At 39.6% G+C, this 18165-nt stretch overlaps 1 protein-coding gene across 6 annotated transcripts in view; it reads left to right on the top strand.

The window, feature by feature from the left end:
• Nucleotides 1-18165, top strand: part of ALG8 (ALG8 alpha-1,3-glucosyltransferase) — a 28337-nt gene that overhangs the window by 1939 nt on the left and 8233 nt on the right. For 5 of the 6 annotated variants that reach the window (XR_013829493.1, XM_079929765.1, XM_079929766.1 and 2 more), the window contains exons 2-7: nt 2923-3001; nt 9253-9446; nt 12615-12724; nt 13945-14012; nt 17310-17436; nt 17703-17806. Coding sequence is in view for 5 of the 6 variants with exons in the window: in XM_079929765.1 (XP_079785891.1) it covers nt 2923-3001; nt 9253-9446; nt 12615-12724; nt 13945-14012; nt 17310-17436; nt 17703-17806 (682 nt within the window). In the remaining variant the exon portion in view is untranslated. The remainder of the gene's footprint in view (nt 1-2922; nt 3002-9252; nt 9447-12614; nt 12725-13944; nt 14013-17309; nt 17437-17702; nt 17807-18165) is intronic. The other variant, XM_079929767.1, reaches the window with a different exon arrangement.

Raw genomic sequence — 18165 nt, 5'->3', positions numbered from 1 at the left:
GTTTAATAACATGTACATGGGAGAGACTCAGGAAAATGGAGTAACTCACCAAAATGGCTGAAGCCCCTCACCTTAAATACCATCTTCAGCTAAAGACAAAAGAGGATGTTGGGGGTAGTAGTTTGGCACTTCAAAGGGGAGAAAGGCAATTCACATATATGTTTGCTGGGCCATGAAGAGATAAGAGTGGACTGTGATCTCTAGGTTCTGGTGAGTTTCCCTCACCACACGTAGCCCATATTCTTTGCAGATATAAGGGGTGATAGCTCTTTTCTGGGAACAAGCCCTTTATATAAATTCTTTAGGCAGCTAAGAGGGAGGTAAAAAGAAAGACTTCCTGAGTCTTCTGTTTCTTAAAAATAATCAGCTTAAATCAATCCTCATGCCAAAAAGACACATTTTGCGTTGCTGTATTTTGCTCCCCTACAAGTGTATACCTAGAAATGTAATTGCTAGGTCATCAGATCAGCTGTGAATTGTGATTTTGAGAAATCTGTAGGAAATTCAGGTGACGTTGTCAGCAGGAAGTTGGAGATGTCTCTCTTCTAGAACTCAGGAAAGAGACCAAGGTTGTATACTGTGATTCGGGAGTCATCATCACACAGTTCTTAGTGGAAGCAATAAATGTGAATGAGATTGTGCAGAGCAGAGTAAACTGCATAAGAAGAAGACCAAGAACCGAACCTGAAAGAAAAGAACATCAGCATTTGCTTGATGAGTACTGGAATGGGAAGCCATGAAAGAGACATGGAAGGGGTTGGCTAAGAAACTCACGAGAGAGTTGTCACAGTGGAAATCTTGTGTAAAACACTAGAAAAGGTAAATCAGGTTTTGCTGTGGAACTCATTGTTGACTGGTGAGTGGTTAATTCAACAAGAATGTATTGAGCCCATCCACATATCAGGTAAGATGTGGAGGGGAAGTAAAGCAGAGTAATAAACAGAAAAATAAAGTCCTGCTAAAGAGGAGTGAAGGGCACCAGAATATGCCACCCCAAAATACGCCTCTTTGGTGTAAGGATTTTTCGGGACTTACTATCTTGAGGAACTGCAGACATAGGAGAAGCTCTGAAAACAGTAAAAGTTACTTTCGAGGGAAATTTACATTAGAAAGGAGGCCTGTACCTGGAAAGTAACTATTACCAGAGATCACTTTTTCATCTGAGAGACTTAGCTTCAAGGCAGAGCAACCTTTGCTTGCCAAACATTCTCTTCTCACCTTCCCAAGAGTTGCCTTCCCCCCTCTTTGAAGCCCCAGACCCCTACCCCTCTCCTTAGCTCTCATGATGGTAGATAAGCCTCAATCACCTGGCCACCTTTTGAGTCTCATCTTATATCTTTTGGGGCTCCTGTACATATGTATGTAATTTAAATTGTCTTTTTTTCCCTCCTGTTATTCTGTCTTAGGTCAATTTAATTCTTAGACCAGCCACAGAACCTGGAAGGGTTGAAAATAATTTTCCTCCCCTGTATATAGGGGACATACTTGGATATATTTATATATAGTGAGAGGGGGACCAGTAAACAGAATTTGGAGACATAAGAAAGGCAGGGCAGGGGCCTTTTCCCACCTTTTCTGTCTGATGAACTCCTGCTGATTCTTGAAGATCCAGCTTCTGTGTGAGGCCTTTGCCAGATAATGAATCTTATTAGAATTGTTTGTGAACAAGAATAAGTCACCTCTGAGCAGTAGCCTGAGGGCCTCCCTTAAGAAAATGTATGGGCTTTTGGTCAGCCCTTTAGATCAGGGGTCCCCAACCCCCAGGCCACGGACAATTACCGGACGCTCCCCATTGCTCGCCTTACTGCCTGAGCCCCGCCTCCTGTCAGATCAGCGGCAGCATTATACTCTCATAGGAACGCAAACCCTACTGTGAACTGCGCATGCGAGGGATCCAAGTTGTGCGCTCCTTATGAGAATCAAATGCCTGATAATGTGACGTGGAGCTGAGGGGGTGATGCTAGCGCTGGGGAGTGTCTGCAAATACAGATTATCATTAGCAGAGAGATTTGACTGCACAGAGACCATAATAAATCAATTGCTTGCAGAGTCATATCAAAACCCTGTCAGTGGGACTTCCCTAGTGGCGCAGTGGTTACGAATTTGCCTGCCAATGCAGGGGACACCGGTTCGAGCCCTGGCCCGGGAAGATCCCATATGCTGCGGAGCAGCTAAGCCCCTGCGCCACAACTGCTGAGCAATCCCCACTTGCCATAACTAGAGAAAGCCCGCACACAGCAATGAAGACCCAGTGCATCCAAAAATAAATAAATAAAAATAAATTTATTAAAAAAAAAAACCCTGTCAGTGAGTGGCAAGTGACAATTAAGCTGCATCTTATGGAGTAGACTGGACATAAGCAACACACTTTGGCTGTCACTGTCTCCCATCACCCCCAGATGGGACCATCTAGTTGCAGGAAAACAAGCTCAGGACTCCCACTGATTCTGCATTATGGTGATTTGAATAATTATTTCATTATATATTACAGTGTAATAATAATAGAAGGAAAGTGCACAATAAATGTAATGTGCTTGAATCATCCCAACACCATCCCCCCACCCTGCCCACTCTGGAAAAATTGTTTTCCACCAAACCGGTCCCTGGTGCCAAAAAGGTTGGGGACCACTGCTTTAGATGACTCAGAGACTCTTTTCACTTAGTGTTGGGTTGGCCAAAAAGTTCGTTTGGGTTTTTCCACAACATCTTACTGAATAGGTTCCCCACCTTTTCCAGAAGGAGGTCTGGCCTCCAGGTAAGTGAGGTGTTTCAGGAATATGTAAAATACCTATTTGTGTCTTTATAGGATAGTGAGCTGTGACTATGTAGGGGATGTTGGTCCATTTAAAAGCCTAATTTTAGAAATGTGAGATTGATAAATGTTATGAAATCTCATTTTCTTCATCTGATTGTTTTGAGTAGCCATTCCACAGATTTTGAAGTGCACCGAAACTGGCTTGCTATCACCCACAGTTTGCCAATATCACAGTGGTATTATGAGGTAAGTTTTAATTTTCACCTTTTTGGGTTTTTTTTTTAAGATGATGTGTGAAATCATGTAAGTATTATTGATATTCAAACAGTTTTCCCTGTGATCATAGGTTGAATAAATCTTTATTAAAATTATAGTCTTGGGCTTCCCTGGTGGCGCGGTGGTTGAGAGTCTGCCTGCCGATGCAGGGGACGCGGGTTTGTGCCCCGGTCCGGGAAGATCCCACATGCCGCGGAGTGGCTGGGACCGTGAGGCATGGCCGCTGAGCCTGCGCGTCCGGAGCCTGTGTTCTGCAACGGGAGAGGCCACGACAGTGAGAGGCCCGTGTACCGCAAAAAAAAAAAAAAAAAAAAAAAAAATTATAGTCTTTACTCATGTTACCGAACCGAACTTCGGTCCCCTTGCCTGGCACGCACAAAGCAGATCTACTGATCCTGGGTTATTGTGAAGGAAAATACAGCGTTTATTGCAGGGCGCCAGGCAAAGAGAACAGGCAGCTAGTTCTCAAAAGACCTTGTTGGCCTAAAAAATGCACAACGTCGGAGTTGTGAGTTAAGTTTTATTTGGGGCAAAATGAAGACTGCAGCCTGGGAGACAGCATTTCAGATAGCTCTGAGAAACTGCTCCGAGGGGCCGAGGGAGGAGCCAGAATATATAGGAGTTTTGCAACAAAGGGCAGGTAGTCGGGAACATCAAAAGATTACTGTTAATTAAAGAAACCAGATATGTCAAGTTAAGGAATTTAGCGCTTTTCTATATATGGGGAGATGCAAGAGTCTGGGCTCACTGAAATCATTCCTTCGATATGCACCTCAGCTATCTGGGGCCAGTTTCCTGTATGTTCACATCCTGAGTTTCCTCAGGGCTCACGGTAGGGAGTGGCTGCAGTCTGATGACTGCTAGGTGGCAGGTATTCTTTCCCTTCTGAGTTCCCTCAGGGCTCACCAGCTCACCATCAGGTGGTAGCTGCCATCGCTGACGACTGTGAACTTGCCAATGGCTTTCAGGCAAGGGTTTTTAAAGGCCACAGTAGGGGTGAGGGTCTCAGGGTGCATGATCAGCTCATGGACGTTTTTCTAATTGGTTGGTGGTATGGTCATAGGGTGATGTTTTGGGAATCTTTTTTTTTTTTTTGGCTGCTTTGGGTCTTCGTTGCTGTGCGCGGGCTTTCTCGTTGCGGTGGTTTCTCTTGTCACGGAGCACGGGCTGTAGGCGCGTGGGCTTCAGTAGTTGTGGTGTGCTGGCCCCGTAGTTGTGGCTCGCGGGCTCTAGAGCACAGGCTCAGTAGTGTGGCGCACAGGCGCACAGAGATGTTCCCGGACCAGGGATCAAACCTGTGTCCCCTGCATTGGCAGACGGATTCTTAACCACTGCGCCACCAGGGAAGTCCTTGTTTTGGGAATCTTAATCATCAACCTTCTGGTTCTAGTCTGGGGTCTATGTGCTTGTGGTCAGCATATAGTCACCATCCTCCACTGAGTGCGGGGGTCTTAGTTTCTTCAGAACAACTCAAAGATATGAGTCCAATTGTTGTCTATATTCATTCAGGAGGAACTAGGAGTCCTGTGACTCTATTGTTCTAATCATTACTTGAGTTTGCTCTTTGGAAGGCCAAACAAGAAGTGGGGGACAGGAAGGGTCTTATACCTGGGTAGGCCCCGCAGGGTCTTACTCGGTTTCAGTCCCCCCTTTTCTTTGACACTCCTCAATTCCTGAGGAGAACATGGTGGGACAAGAAAGGGAATAACGTTTTGGATAGAGAGGTTAATCATAAACTCTGCAAGGGAACTTGGTTTTAGGAGGAGTCAGTTTCATTCAGTTCTGCCCTCTGGAACTATTAGGGAACCCCTTTACTTCAAAATGAGTTTCCCAAATTATACATGGGAAATTATAATATTTGCCACATGCTTTTTGAAAGAACATTGGATTGGGAAAGAGGGAAAATTGTATTCAAGACCTGGCTCTGCATCAGCATAGAAAATACATTTCATCTCTCTGAGCCTTGGTTTCTCATCTGGCGTATGAGGATTTGGAATGAATTATTTCTAAGATCCTGTCTCTCCCTAACATTTTGTGATTTATGAGGACAGGAATAATCAAATGTGATGTGTAGGTGTCTGGTAATATACAAACCATTCTATTCTATTATTAGAAAAACCATGTCTGTATTTTTATTTCTGGTATGAGTTACTAACTTGCATATGATACTTCATGGAAAACAGACATCAGCTCAAAAATGACTTGATCAAAAACAGCACTCTGCTGTCAGGAAGATTTTTTTAAAACAAGCTGTAAAGTTTTCTGTGAGTTTGTTGTTGCTTTTGGGGGTTTTTGGTCAGGTCAGAATAGCCCTTTGCACTGAAAAAGCTTGAGAACAATTGACCTAATTGACCAAGTTCCTTCTCACATAACAACACTACAAGTATTTCATAAGAATGCTAAGGAACTTTAAGTAGTTTCTTTAGTGTGAAGTATTTCCATTTGCATGTATGTATGCATACCAGTGAGGAAACTTTTTGTGTGGCCTAGTTGTCCAGAGGTTGGGCTGTGATTTCAGACTGCCTAGGTTTGACTTCCAGCTCTGCCACTTAATACCTATGCTGGGCAACTGTGGGCAAACTACTTGACCTCTCAAAGCCTCCGTATCCCCAGCTATTAAATGATAATAAATAATTATTAGGATGAAATGAATATCATGTATGTGGTGTGCTTAGCATAGTACTTAGAACAAATGTGCTCATTAAATATTATTAAAGGTTATTAATACTTAGCATTATTAATATAATGACCTTCATCCTGTAAATGAAAAGGCAGTCTCCTGTCTCACCATTTCCTCCCTGCTCTCTGACTATCCCTTCTTAGTCTCCTTTGCTAACTCTTCTTCATCTACACTCTTTCAAAAGCTGGTTCCCTCTGCCTCTCTTTGTGGTCCCTTTTTCTTTTTAACATCTTTATTGGAATATAATTGCTTTACATTGTTGTGTTAGTTGCTGCCCTTTTTCTTTTAATTCTCTAATTCTTTCTGGCTGTTCTCTCATTTAGTCCTATAACTTTCACTACTACCTGTTACTTAGTACTCCTAAAACTGTATTTAGGCCAGCGCTGTCTCCTGTTATTGGCTTGTTTTAGATAGAAGAGGTTTATGTAAAAGAGATTCTAGTAATGGTAAAATTCTTTGTTCTTCCTGCCCTCCTCAGCAATAACAACAAAAGAAATAACAACAAAAGAAATCAACAAAAACTCAAGTGCAAGGTTCACAGTAGGATATAAGGCTGGAGAGGCACATGCCTCAGGTCTGGAAGGTCTTTCTGCCATACTAAGGAGAGTGGACATGTGAGCAGTGGATTGCTTTGTAGAGCCCTTCTTAGCTTTGACTTCTAGCCTACCTTTCTGTTCTGGCCTCAAATTAAATTGATTGGTCGATTGGTTGGGAAAGACATTAAAAAGACCCATAATAAATATTTGTGGAATGAACACAATTGTTTTGAATCTTTGTTGACCTAAAACAAGTAGACTGCCAGTTATTTCTCCAGCAAAAATGGGTTTATTCAGGTTCAGCAGAAAATAGCAATTCAGGGTCTGCAACCATAGCGAGTCATGTGCTAGTCCCTGCGTAGTGCATAGAGAGGGAAGGAGAATTCTTTCAAAGAGGGAAAAAGGAAGTTGGGAGGGCTAGAGTAAACAGAGTCCATGGCTTTTCATTGGCTGAGTTGTGACAGTCTGAGCTCTTTGCAGGAAAGAAGAGACTTTCCTCTTGCTGTTGGGCTCTGCTGTCCTCCTAGGGCCTGAGACCTCCCTCTTCTGGCCTTCTGATTCTATCTTAATTGAGGTTTCTGTTTATTAATTTTTACATCTTCATATGTAAAAATGAGGTTGGATGTTTTTGTACTTGAAGAAACAGCTCTGTTGTGGTAGCTTCCCGAGCTAATGGATTTGGAGTCGGAGACCCAGATTTGAGCCCCAGCTCTACCACATATAAGTGACAGAACTCTTCACTTGGGAGGAAATGTTAGCTAATCACTTTCCTGGCTTCCCAAAAGCTGTTTAGGTAAGATGATGGCCCCAGCTGGAAATCCCTGATGTCAGGACGGCCTTCTGGGCTAGGTTTGGGAAGTCTTTTTGGGGAGAAGGACCAACATAACAGAGGGTGCCTGAGTGGTGTGGGGTTGGGGATGGCAAGGGAAGGCAGGGACATTTTGTTTTGGATAAATGACCATCTCAGGCAGCACCTGTTCCTTCTCCCAACTCTTTTCATGCTTTCTGTTCCCCATTTTATTTAAAGTAATAAATATGTCAATAAAATAAAGTAGGAAAATCTTTTAGACTTCCAATAAAATAAATGGCTCTTTAAGCGTAGAGTGAGCTCTGACATAGAAACTGTGGCTGGAAACCACAGATGTTAATAAAGTCTAGATTCATGTGGAATTTCTTGAAATTATATGGACCAGTAATTTCAAAACTTTTTAAAAAATATGTTCCCTAGCCAGAAATCATTTTTGAGCATTCACTACCCAAGACGTCTTTATAAATTATAAAGGCAAAGCCCTATTAATATACTTTTAAAAACAGAAATTAAGAAGGATAAGAGTAAAAAATAGAATTTCTAATTTTTCTTTCCATAGTTCAGTGGCTCATCACCCCACATTGAAGATTTGGGATTAGAGAAGGAACTTTTCATAAAGGAAAATTTAATGGGTGGGTTCGTACCCTGAGTGCCCTAGACAGAGAGCCTCTGGGTTGGCCTTTGCATTTTATACCTGCAGGGGGAGTAAATAGGCTACTTCTTATTGAGACCTAAAGTTTTCATTCATCCTTATGAACAAAGAGCTAATAAGTAGTTTGAGTCTCCCTTGCCTCATTTTATACTATAGAGAGACCCTAAATAGTAGTCCCTGTGGGCACTCAGTTAGTACCTAGTGAACCCTTAGTGCACATCCAGAAGGAGAGGAGTTTTCCATTGAAAAGAGCAACAAATGCAGAGTAGGGAGATTATTACTGTCTCAGCTCTTCTAGGTGCAAGGTCAGGTTTAGTTTTAGGGACATGCTATGAGGATAGTAATAATGTTTTAAATGATAACAATTAACACTTTTTACTGATACTTAGTTTATATCTGGTTCAATACTGTGTGTGTGTGTATATATATATATATATATATATATGTAAAATTTTTTTTTAATATTTATTTATTTTTGGCTGCACTGGGTCTTCGTTGCTGCGCACAGGCTTTCTCCAGTTGTGGGAATAGGGGGCTACTCTTCACTGTGGTGCGCGGGCTTCTCATCGCAGTGGCCTCTCCTGCTGCGGAGCATGGGCTCTAGGCACGCGGGCTCGAGTAGTTGTGGCACTCAGGCTCGGTATTCGTGGCTCACAGGCTCTAGAGCACAGGCTCAGCAGCCGTGGCGCACGGGCTTAGTTGCTCCGCGGCATGTGCGATCCTCCCGGACCAGGGCCCGAACCCTGTCCCCTGCATTGGCAGGCGGCTTCCCAACCACTGCGCCGCCAGGGAAGCCCTATATGTAAAATTTAATAACCCATGAACTAGGTACTGTCCTCCTTGTATGAATGCAGAAACTGAAATAAAACAACAAAATATAGCATCATAAAGTTTATATACTTTATATTTTTATATAAAGTTTATATGTTTTTCATATGATCTATATTTTCATTTAATCATTAGTGACCATTCATTCATTTAACTAATGATTATAGAATATATCAGGAACTTACTAAATGCTCAGGATACAGAAATGACAGAGTGGTTTCTGCTCTCAAGGATCTCATGACCTAGTGGAACAAAAGATAAGTAGCATCAGTGTAGCATTTTTTCATTTATAAACGTATTTCATAGGTATTAACTTATTTAGTCCTCACAATATCTCATTTTACAGATAGGGAAATTGAATCTCTGGGACAGATCTTGAACTCAAGCTAGTAAATCATTCGTTATGCCTTAGCTCCCTTTTTATATTTAGATGAGTAGAACCATGTCATAACCAAGTTTATTATTAAAAGTTTTCAAATTAACTTCTTGTGAAGTATAGTTGACTCTAAGGAAATTGAAGACTGTATTAAATAACTTAGGAAACATGTTTTGGTGTTCTGCTCAGACTTAACAGAAAATTTTCTATTTATGGCATATTTTAAGTATAATTTCATCATGTGTGTTTTTTAAAGATGAGAGAATGAAAATTTCCAACCTTTGCACCTTCTTTATTTATTCAGTTACTTAGGATATGTTCTATCTTCAATTTTTCCACAGGCAACTTCAGAGTGGACCTTGGATTACCCCCCCTTTTTTGCATGGTTTGAGTATGCCCTGTCACATGTCGCCAAATATTTTGATCAAGAGATGCTGAGTGTCCGTAATCTGAATTACTGCAGCTCAAGGACCTTACTCTTCCAGAGATTTTCCGTCATCTTTACAGATACACTCTTTGTGTATGCTGTCCATGAGTAAGTCTGAGAATGTCATTTCCTGTGGAAGGTGTTGAGGAAATATTATAGCATTGTTCCTCATTTGGGGCAAACAAAGTTCATATAATAGCAAATGCTAGAACAGTCCAAAATGGTTGTGTTTCAAACTTCACAATGAGTAATTACAGCAAGGAGTCTAGCTGAATCTTGTGGAAGAAAATGGGGGCTAAGGTGGGGTTACAAGTTAGAGGTAGAACAAGAGATTGTGAATGTTGTGAAAAGTAGTCCCAAGTGAGTTCCAGGACCGTTTCTGTTTCCCAAAGAGGCTCTACATGCTTCTCTTTCCTACCTTGTAGCAGACTACCAGAGGCTACCATGACCTACCCTATTCTTTGGGATACACATACCTACATACAGCACAGCACACTCATGCATACATATGCATAATGCTAACCACCAATGGAGTTTCCATTGTAGTAAACTCAAGAAATCTTACTGAGTGCTTTCAGTTGTAGTCTCTGGATTCTTTCCTTCATGAAGACTCTTCACTAATTTTAAGTTATGTTTATATTTTTATGTTTCGCATATTTTACTTATAAGTTACTTTTAAGTAGGTGAATACACGTACGTAGAATATTGTGCACAGTGACTTCCAAGTAGTGATTTCCCAGTTAATGTTGGTTTCTATTCTGTCCTAAGACTTAAGCCTGCTGGTGTGATTGTGACAGAGCAATAACTGGTGTCCATTCAATGACCTTTGTCATAAATAGATCATTTCTGTTTGTGAGGCCTTCTAGACTGAACTCTTGCCCCATTCAGTAAAGACTCCCTTGGGGATGTTTTAACCCCTGCTCATTTTCGTGGAATAACTGCTGTTTGGCACCCTGACCTTCATTCTCTTTATGACCTGGCAAGAGTTGAAAGGGAAGGTGATATGTAAGTGTACTCCTTTTAACTCAAAATGTTTAAATTCACACTCTCAGGGAAAGTGTATACAGGCAGAGAGAGGGAGTAGAATTCATTTCCATCTACAATGTAGAGGGAACAGTTAAGTAAGATAAAAATCTGGAACAAGGCACTTTGTATAGATTAGTAACTTACTTAATTTTCTCAATTACCCTGTAAGGTTACTATCTCTATTTATGAGGAAACTGAGGCTCCATGGAGGAAAAGCAGGACACCTTTTGCTAACCCCTATTTAATTGCATCTTTTTTTTTTTTTTTTTTTTGCGGTACGCGGGCCTCTCACTGCTGTGGCCTCTCCTGCTGCGGAGCACAGGCTCCGGACACGCAGGCCCAGCGGCCATGGCTCATGGGCTCAGCCGCTCCGCAGCATGTGGGATCTTCCCGGACCGGGGCACAAACCCGTGTCCCCTGCATCGGCAGGCGGACTCTCAACCACTGCGCCACCAGGGAAGCCCCTTAATTGCATCTTTATTATGTCTTCTTTTGGTTTTAGATTTCTTTGGTTTTAGAATTTGCTGATATTCAAATGAAACACATTTTTAAAAAATCTTTTTATAGAATAATACATCCTTTTCATTGTCAAAATTTTGGAAAACAGAAAGCAATTATACATACACACAAAGTAAAAATGACCCATACTCCTGCACTTACAGCTGTCCCTATCAACATTTTGGTGCATATTATTTCAGCCTCTTTCCTGTATCTGAATTTAATTTTTATAAAATAAAAATGGGATCATACTATTTTGTCACCTGGTATTGTCACTTAATATCTCTACCTTTAAATAACAAACATTTTTTCATAGGAGTTTTTTAAATTATTTGGGCAATCAAGAGCTGCAGGTTTGTGGCTCTATTCTTTTTTTTTTCAATTCCCTCCACCACCCTCTCCCAAACTATCACAGGTCTATTCTTTTTTTCTTTTTTTAATATATTTTTTTAAAAAATTTATTTATTTTTGGCTGCGTTGGGTCTTTGTTGCTGCACACAGACTTTCTCTAGTTACTGCGATAGGGGGCTACTCTTCGTTGCGGTGCACAGGCTTCTCATTGCAGTGACTCCTCTTGTCATGGTACATGGGCTCTAGGCGCGCAGGCTTCAGTATTTGCAGCACGTGGGCCCTAGAGCACGTGGGCTTCAGTAGTTGTGGCGCATGGGCTCAGTAGTTGTGGCACACAGCCTTAGTTGCTCCATGGCATGTGGGATCTTCCTGGACCAGGGATTGAACCTGTATCGCCTGCATTGGCAGGCAGATTCTTAACCACTGCACCACCAGGGAAGTCTTCACAGGTCTATTCTTAACTTGGCTGGTATCGTAATTTATAATTTGGAGTGCTATATCATTCTGGTCTGCATTTTTTAGTTTTAAGGACTAAAATAGTGTGTGCCCTCTCAATTTTCAAAATCCTTACATTTGGGTTTTTGGTGGATGGTTTTATTGTTTGTTTGCTTTATTAAATGAAGACTTTGTTTTCAAAAAAAAGAAAAAATGAAGACTTTTGTTTCAAATCAGCATAGCTGAGAAAGAGACGTGGAACTGGCCCTGAGGCCTTTCTTTCTGCTACCACCTTTTTAAACAGTCAAGAATGGCATGGACACCCCAATCCCTGTGTCTAATCTAATAAACTGACAGGGAAGCAACTAAAATTTTTCCAACCCACTGGAATTTCTTGGGAGAGGTGACACCTAAGGGCACCTTAATTGGAAAATTGTCAGCATCACCAGAACTGGACTCCATCACCTTTCTTTTTCCTCCCTATTAATAATTGGCAACATTAGAGCTGTGTTTTGGGTGCAGTCATATTGAAGGACTACAAGAAATTCTCTTGGGGTCCCTTTCCTCCTTTTTTAAAAAAAACCTCCCATGGTCCTTGAGAAGTAAATTTAATACTCTGAATGAAAGCATCTAGTGTGCACTGAGTACTCCATAAATACTAGCTTCATTTCCTTCATCCTTTCTCTCCTTCATTCCTCCATCTCTTTCTTCCTTTTTTTTTCCTTCATATTTGGGTTGATATAAACCTGGGTTTTCTGACTGCTATTCAGCCTCAGTGTCACTTTTTAATCATCATTTTCAAAATAAAATAGTTCCACATTAAAAAAAAAAGAATGGTATGGACACTTTATCAGGAATGGCTAATCAAACACATCGGAGTATATCAGAGTGTACTCTGTAGAAGTATTATGGTGTTCTAATGAAGATTAAATTTGTTTCTGATTCTTTCCTCATGTTCCAATATAGGTGCTGTAAATGCATTGATGGGAAAAAAGCAGGCAGAGAACTTACAGAGAAGCCAAAGTTCATTCTATCAGTATTACTGCTGTGGAACTTCGGGTTGTTAATTGTAGACCGTATCCTTGACGTTTTATGTACTGTTCCCTTACTTATTTGATATATACTAAGTATAAGATTAATTCTTTCTGTAATGGTGATTCTGAAATGTGAGCTGCTTTTGAAAGTGGATGTGGGGTGGGTTAGTCAGTTCCCCAAACTGTGGTCTCTGCCCAACTTCATCAGACTCTGATTGTTAGAGCACTTTGTCCCTGAAAAGTTAGTGGTGACGTGCAAGAACCAGTTAAACTGCCAGTAAAGCAATATACTGGGACTTGGTAACTGTCTTTAGATTAATCTAATACACATATCTTAAATAGTTTATAACACATTCTAAATACCTTTTATAGGAAACGGCGTATCACAGTGTCCATATGGAAACAGACAGGCCTTCATGCTTTTCTGCCATCTTGGCTTATGACATATTAATAGGCAAAGTTCTTAAATCCAAAGGGTCTGAATGGGGGACTTCCCTGGCAGTCCAGTGGTTAAGACTTCGCCTTCTAATGCAGGGGGTGCGGGTTTGATCTCTGATCGGGGAGCTGAGATCCCACATGCCTTGTGGCCATAAAACCCAAACATAAAACAGAAGCAATATTGTAACAAATTCAACAAAGACTTTAAAAATGGTCCACATCAAAAAAATCTTAAAAGAAAAAGCGGGGTGGGGGGTGGTTCCTGAATGTAACTAAAATCCGAATGATAGAAGCCGAATTTCTACCGTTTTCATAGAGGTAGCCAGGTGTGGAAGAAAACACCGAGACTTCGGTTTAAGTCTGACCTGGTCTTGAATCTCAGTTATGAAATTCAAGTAGTGTTAGGCCATGAGTGGATTAATGCTCTGAGCTCTAACTACCTCACAGGTTCACTGTATGTGTACTGTAAACAGTGGAATGCTACATGCAGTGGCCTTCAGTAGCTGTTAGGTCCCTTCCTTTCTTATCCCTGATGCTAAAAAGCAAAACAAAACAAAAAACTCCTTTAGTTGCTGGCTCTTTAAGGTACAGAAAATTTGGGAAAGTTTCCTGGTTTTCTTCTTAAACATAAATTTTAATTTAAAAGTTTGTCCAGGATTTGGCTGTTTATAGAAAACACTTTTATGAAAAGTCCAAACTGGTAGTAATATTTTTGTCTTTAATTTACCTATAACGGAAGCATTTGCAATTTTTATACTTAGTCTGCTGGCACAGTTCATTGTGAAATTGGCATCCTCTGTTTTCTTTCCTTGACCTAAGTCCAGATATTCATTTCCAGTACAATGGTTTTTTATCTGGATTAATGCTACTCTCTATTGCACGATTATTTCAGGTAAACACGAAATAGGCTAATTATATTAGTTTGGTTTTTAGCTTGTAAAGGTGATAGGTAAGTTTATTTGACCAACTGTTTTGAGTTGCCAAGTGCTATAGACACTTTTATTGAGTATTTCTCACAAATTCCATCTTCTCTTTTAATAATACTTTTCTCCATTTTACAGATGAGAAAATTATACTCTAAAAACTTGTTAGAGTGTGGCAGGCCTAAAATAAACTTGAGTTTCTGTATTTGGTTGGGACCATTTATCCAGGAATGAAATCTTCAGCAGTTTATACTATGTAGTAACTGTGATGGCGGGGCCTTAACCATCAGCAGCATGTAGCATAGTGTAATGGAAAGTATGGAATTTGGAACCAGAAGACCTGAGTTGAAATCCTGAATAACCCTACTAAGCTGTGTGACTCAGACAGGGGTTATTCAAAAGCACTGGCTGCTTCAGATTGGGTACGTTATAGGTAATATATTATTGAGTAAACCTTGTAACTATTCTGTGAAGTTGTTAAATGTTTCCTCCTTTCATAGAGGAGGATAATTCAGATTTCTGGGACACTCCTCTGTACACTGAATCAGAATCTCTGGGATTGGGTTTTAGGAATCTCCAGGGAATTTTGATACACCATCAGGTTTGGGAACCATTAACCCAAGGCAACCATCAACCCTCTCAGCCTCAGTTTTCTCATCCATAAAATAAAATTTACCCTTGATACATTCTGTTTATCAGATGGGGCCGACTACCTCACAGGGACTTTGGAAAGATCAAGTTCAATAATCTATTTTAAAGTTCTTTGGCAACTATAAATGTGTGGATAAGTTTTTTTCTTTTAACCATAAAAAGCCACATTATACGTGGATCATAATTGGTGTTCAATGAATGAATGTTGGATGGTTGTTGAACAAATGAACTAAACTTTAGCTATAGAACCAGCTAGACTTTCTCTGAATCTTAAATAAATAATAAAACCGGTGGAGAGATTTGGAAGCATCCCATTGTTTTTGCCTTATCATTCCTAACGCATCTATTCTAGACCACACCTGATGAGACAGTGAAAGGAGGAACTTGGCCTTTCATGTTCCCTTTGGCAGTGTCTCATTTGATCCTTCCAAACCCCAGGACCCCAGGACCATTATCTCATTTGATCCTTCCAGAATTCCTGTGAGGTAGGTAGAATGTAGACTTCTTTAGTTATAGTCAACTCAGTTTGGAGGTGGTTTTTTTTTTTCCTAAATCAGAATGCCTTTAATTCTCCTAGGAAGTTTGTTAGATCTAGTACTATTGGCACAACACTTGGTGCCTTCAGCCTGATTGTAGTTTATGTTACCTAATATGTAATATAAGATTTAAGTGATTCTTCGTTAGCATAGCTTTATGTGTAATCATTGGTACTCTCATTCCCAGATCCTCTCTGGAAATCAACTCCAGCTATTGTATAACTATTAGAGGGTGAAGGTAATTAACTTCCCTAGGTTCCTTAAGGAGAATTTGTAGTGTGTTGTTATGATGATGTATCCTGTACTTCAGGATCAAACTTAGTACTTAATAAATATTTGTTGAAATAATGAATTTATAAACCGACTAGGCTCAGTATAAAAGCTGGCTGGAATCACTTGCCTCTGTTCTCCTTATATTACATTTAAACCTTTTTATTATAGAAAATTTAAATTATATACAAAAATGGAGAAAACAGTACAGTGATCTAAACACACACACACAGAGGATTATTTTGAAACACATCCCAGACATCATATTTCATTTGTTAAGTATTTCCAAATACAGGCAGACCTCAGAAATATTGTGGGTTCAGTTCCAGACCACCACGATAAAGCAAATGTTGCAATAAAACTAGTCATGTGAATTTTTTGGTTTCCCAGTGTATATAAAAGTTATGTTTACACTATACTGTAGTCTGTTAAGTGTGCAATAGCATTGTCTAAAAAAATGTACATACCTTAATTTAAAAATACTTTATTACTAAAAAATGCTAACCATCATCTGAGCCTTCAGTGAGTTGTAGTAGTAACCTCAAAGATCACTGATCACAGATCACCATAACAAGCATAGTGATAATGAAAAAGTTTGAAATATTGCAAGAATTACCAAAATATAGCACGGAGACAGGAAGTGAGCAAATGCTGTTGGAAAAGTGGCACCAATAGACTTGCTCAATGCAGGGCTGCCACAAACCTTCAATTTGTAAAACACACAGTATCTGTGAAGCGCAATGAAGCAAATTGCAATAAAACGACATATGCCTGTATATCTTCAAAACCATGTGTTTTTTTCAATATGGTAAAATACATGTAAGATAAAACCATCTTAAATCATTTTTTCTTCCAGTTTTATCGAGATATAATTGACATACAGCACTGACATACAGTTTAAGGTGTACAGCATAATGATTTACTTACATACGTCATGAAATGATTATCACAATAAGTTTAGTGAACATCTGTCATCTCATAAAGATACAAAATTAAAGAAATAGAAAAAAAATTTGATGAAAACTCTTAGGATTTGCTCTGTTAACAACTTTCATATGTAACATACAGTAGTGTTATTTATATTTATCATGTTATATATTACATCCCTAGCACTTGTTTATCTTATAGCTGGAAGTTTGTACCTTTTGACTGCCTTCATTCAGTTCTCCCTCCCCCATTCCCCACCTTTGGTACCTACAAATCTGATCTCATTTTCTTAGAGTTTGTTTGTTTTTGCTAGTTGTTACACAACATAGTGATTCGATATTTCTATCCATTTCAAAATGATCACCACATAAGTCTACTTACAATCTGTCACCATACTAAGATATGACAATATAGTTATTGAATTTCCCACACTGTACATTTCATACCCATGACTCACTTATTTTGCAACTGGAAGTTTGTACTTAATCTCTTAGTCTCCCTCACCTATTTCTTTCCTCCCCGCACCCATTTATCTTAAGCATTTTAAAATGTACAGTTCAGTAATGGTAAGTATATTCACACTGTTGTGCAACCAGTCTCCAGTGTTTTTATTTTTTAATAAACTTTATTGTTTTTAATAATTTTAGCTTTACAGGAAAGTTGCAAAGATAATAGAGTTCCTGTACCCCCTCACTCATTTTCCCCTAATGTTACCATCTTATGGTACATTCATCAAGACTAAGAAACCGACCTTGGTACACTCAGATTTCACTAGTTTTTCCACTAACATCCTTTTTCTGTTCCAGAATCCAATCCACGATACTACATTATTGTGTTTAGTCTACCCTGAATTTTGAATTATTTACCTTTTAAATCTCCTAGAAAAGGCATATGGAAGGAGCATTTCTCTTTGCTGTTCTCCTACATTTCAAGCACATCTACCTCTACGTAGCACCAGCTTACGGTGTATATTTACTGCGATCTTACTGTTTCACTGCAAATAAACCAGGCAAGTTTTAGTGAACATTTTATTTTATTTTTGCTTTATTTTATTTTACCTTGACTTGGTGGCTTGCTTTGTGAGAGAGTTTTATGAGGCACAACGGGTATCTCTCAGCTATTGATCCTATAAACCCTTTACCCATTCTGATTTTTCTCTGCTCTTGCCACATCATAAAGATTGGTGTACTATCATGGGATACTTCTAGTTTTGGCGTATTGTATAAGTTACGGCTTTCCATGCTCCTGGTTAACGATAATGTTCCTTTTCTGTAGATGGGTCCATCCGATGGAACAGCTTCAGTTTTCTCCGTCTTATTTCCCTGGGACTAATTGTTTTCCTAGTTTCTGCTCTTTCGTTGGGTCCTTTTCTAGCCTTGGTAAGTCTTTTATTTGTTATAAAGACTACATGTTTGTTGTTATTTAGAAAAAAATAATAAAGCCAGGAATATATAAAATAAGGAAAACTACTCCTTTTTTACTCCTTCCCACTATGATTCCCCAAAGATAGGATGTTATTCTTTCAGACATTTCTGTGCTTATGCAAATATGTATGTGCATATATTTGTATGTTTAACTATATGCCTCACACAGACACACACACTCACACAGAGTTGCTAATAATTAGTCACAGATTTCCATATTTGCTAATTTGCTTGTTTGCTGTACTTTATTTGTAACCTCAAAATCAGTACTCACGGTGCTTTCACATTCATTGACAGCAAACATTCTAAAGTGC

The sequence above is a fragment of the Stenella coeruleoalba genome (assembly GCF_951394435.1).
Source record: "Stenella coeruleoalba genome assembly, chromosome: 8".
Lineage (NCBI taxonomy): Eukaryota > Metazoa > Chordata > Mammalia > Artiodactyla > Delphinidae > Stenella > Stenella coeruleoalba.
The sequence above is the reverse complement of the archived record's forward strand: the minus strand, read 5'-3'. Positions and strand labels throughout refer to the sequence as shown.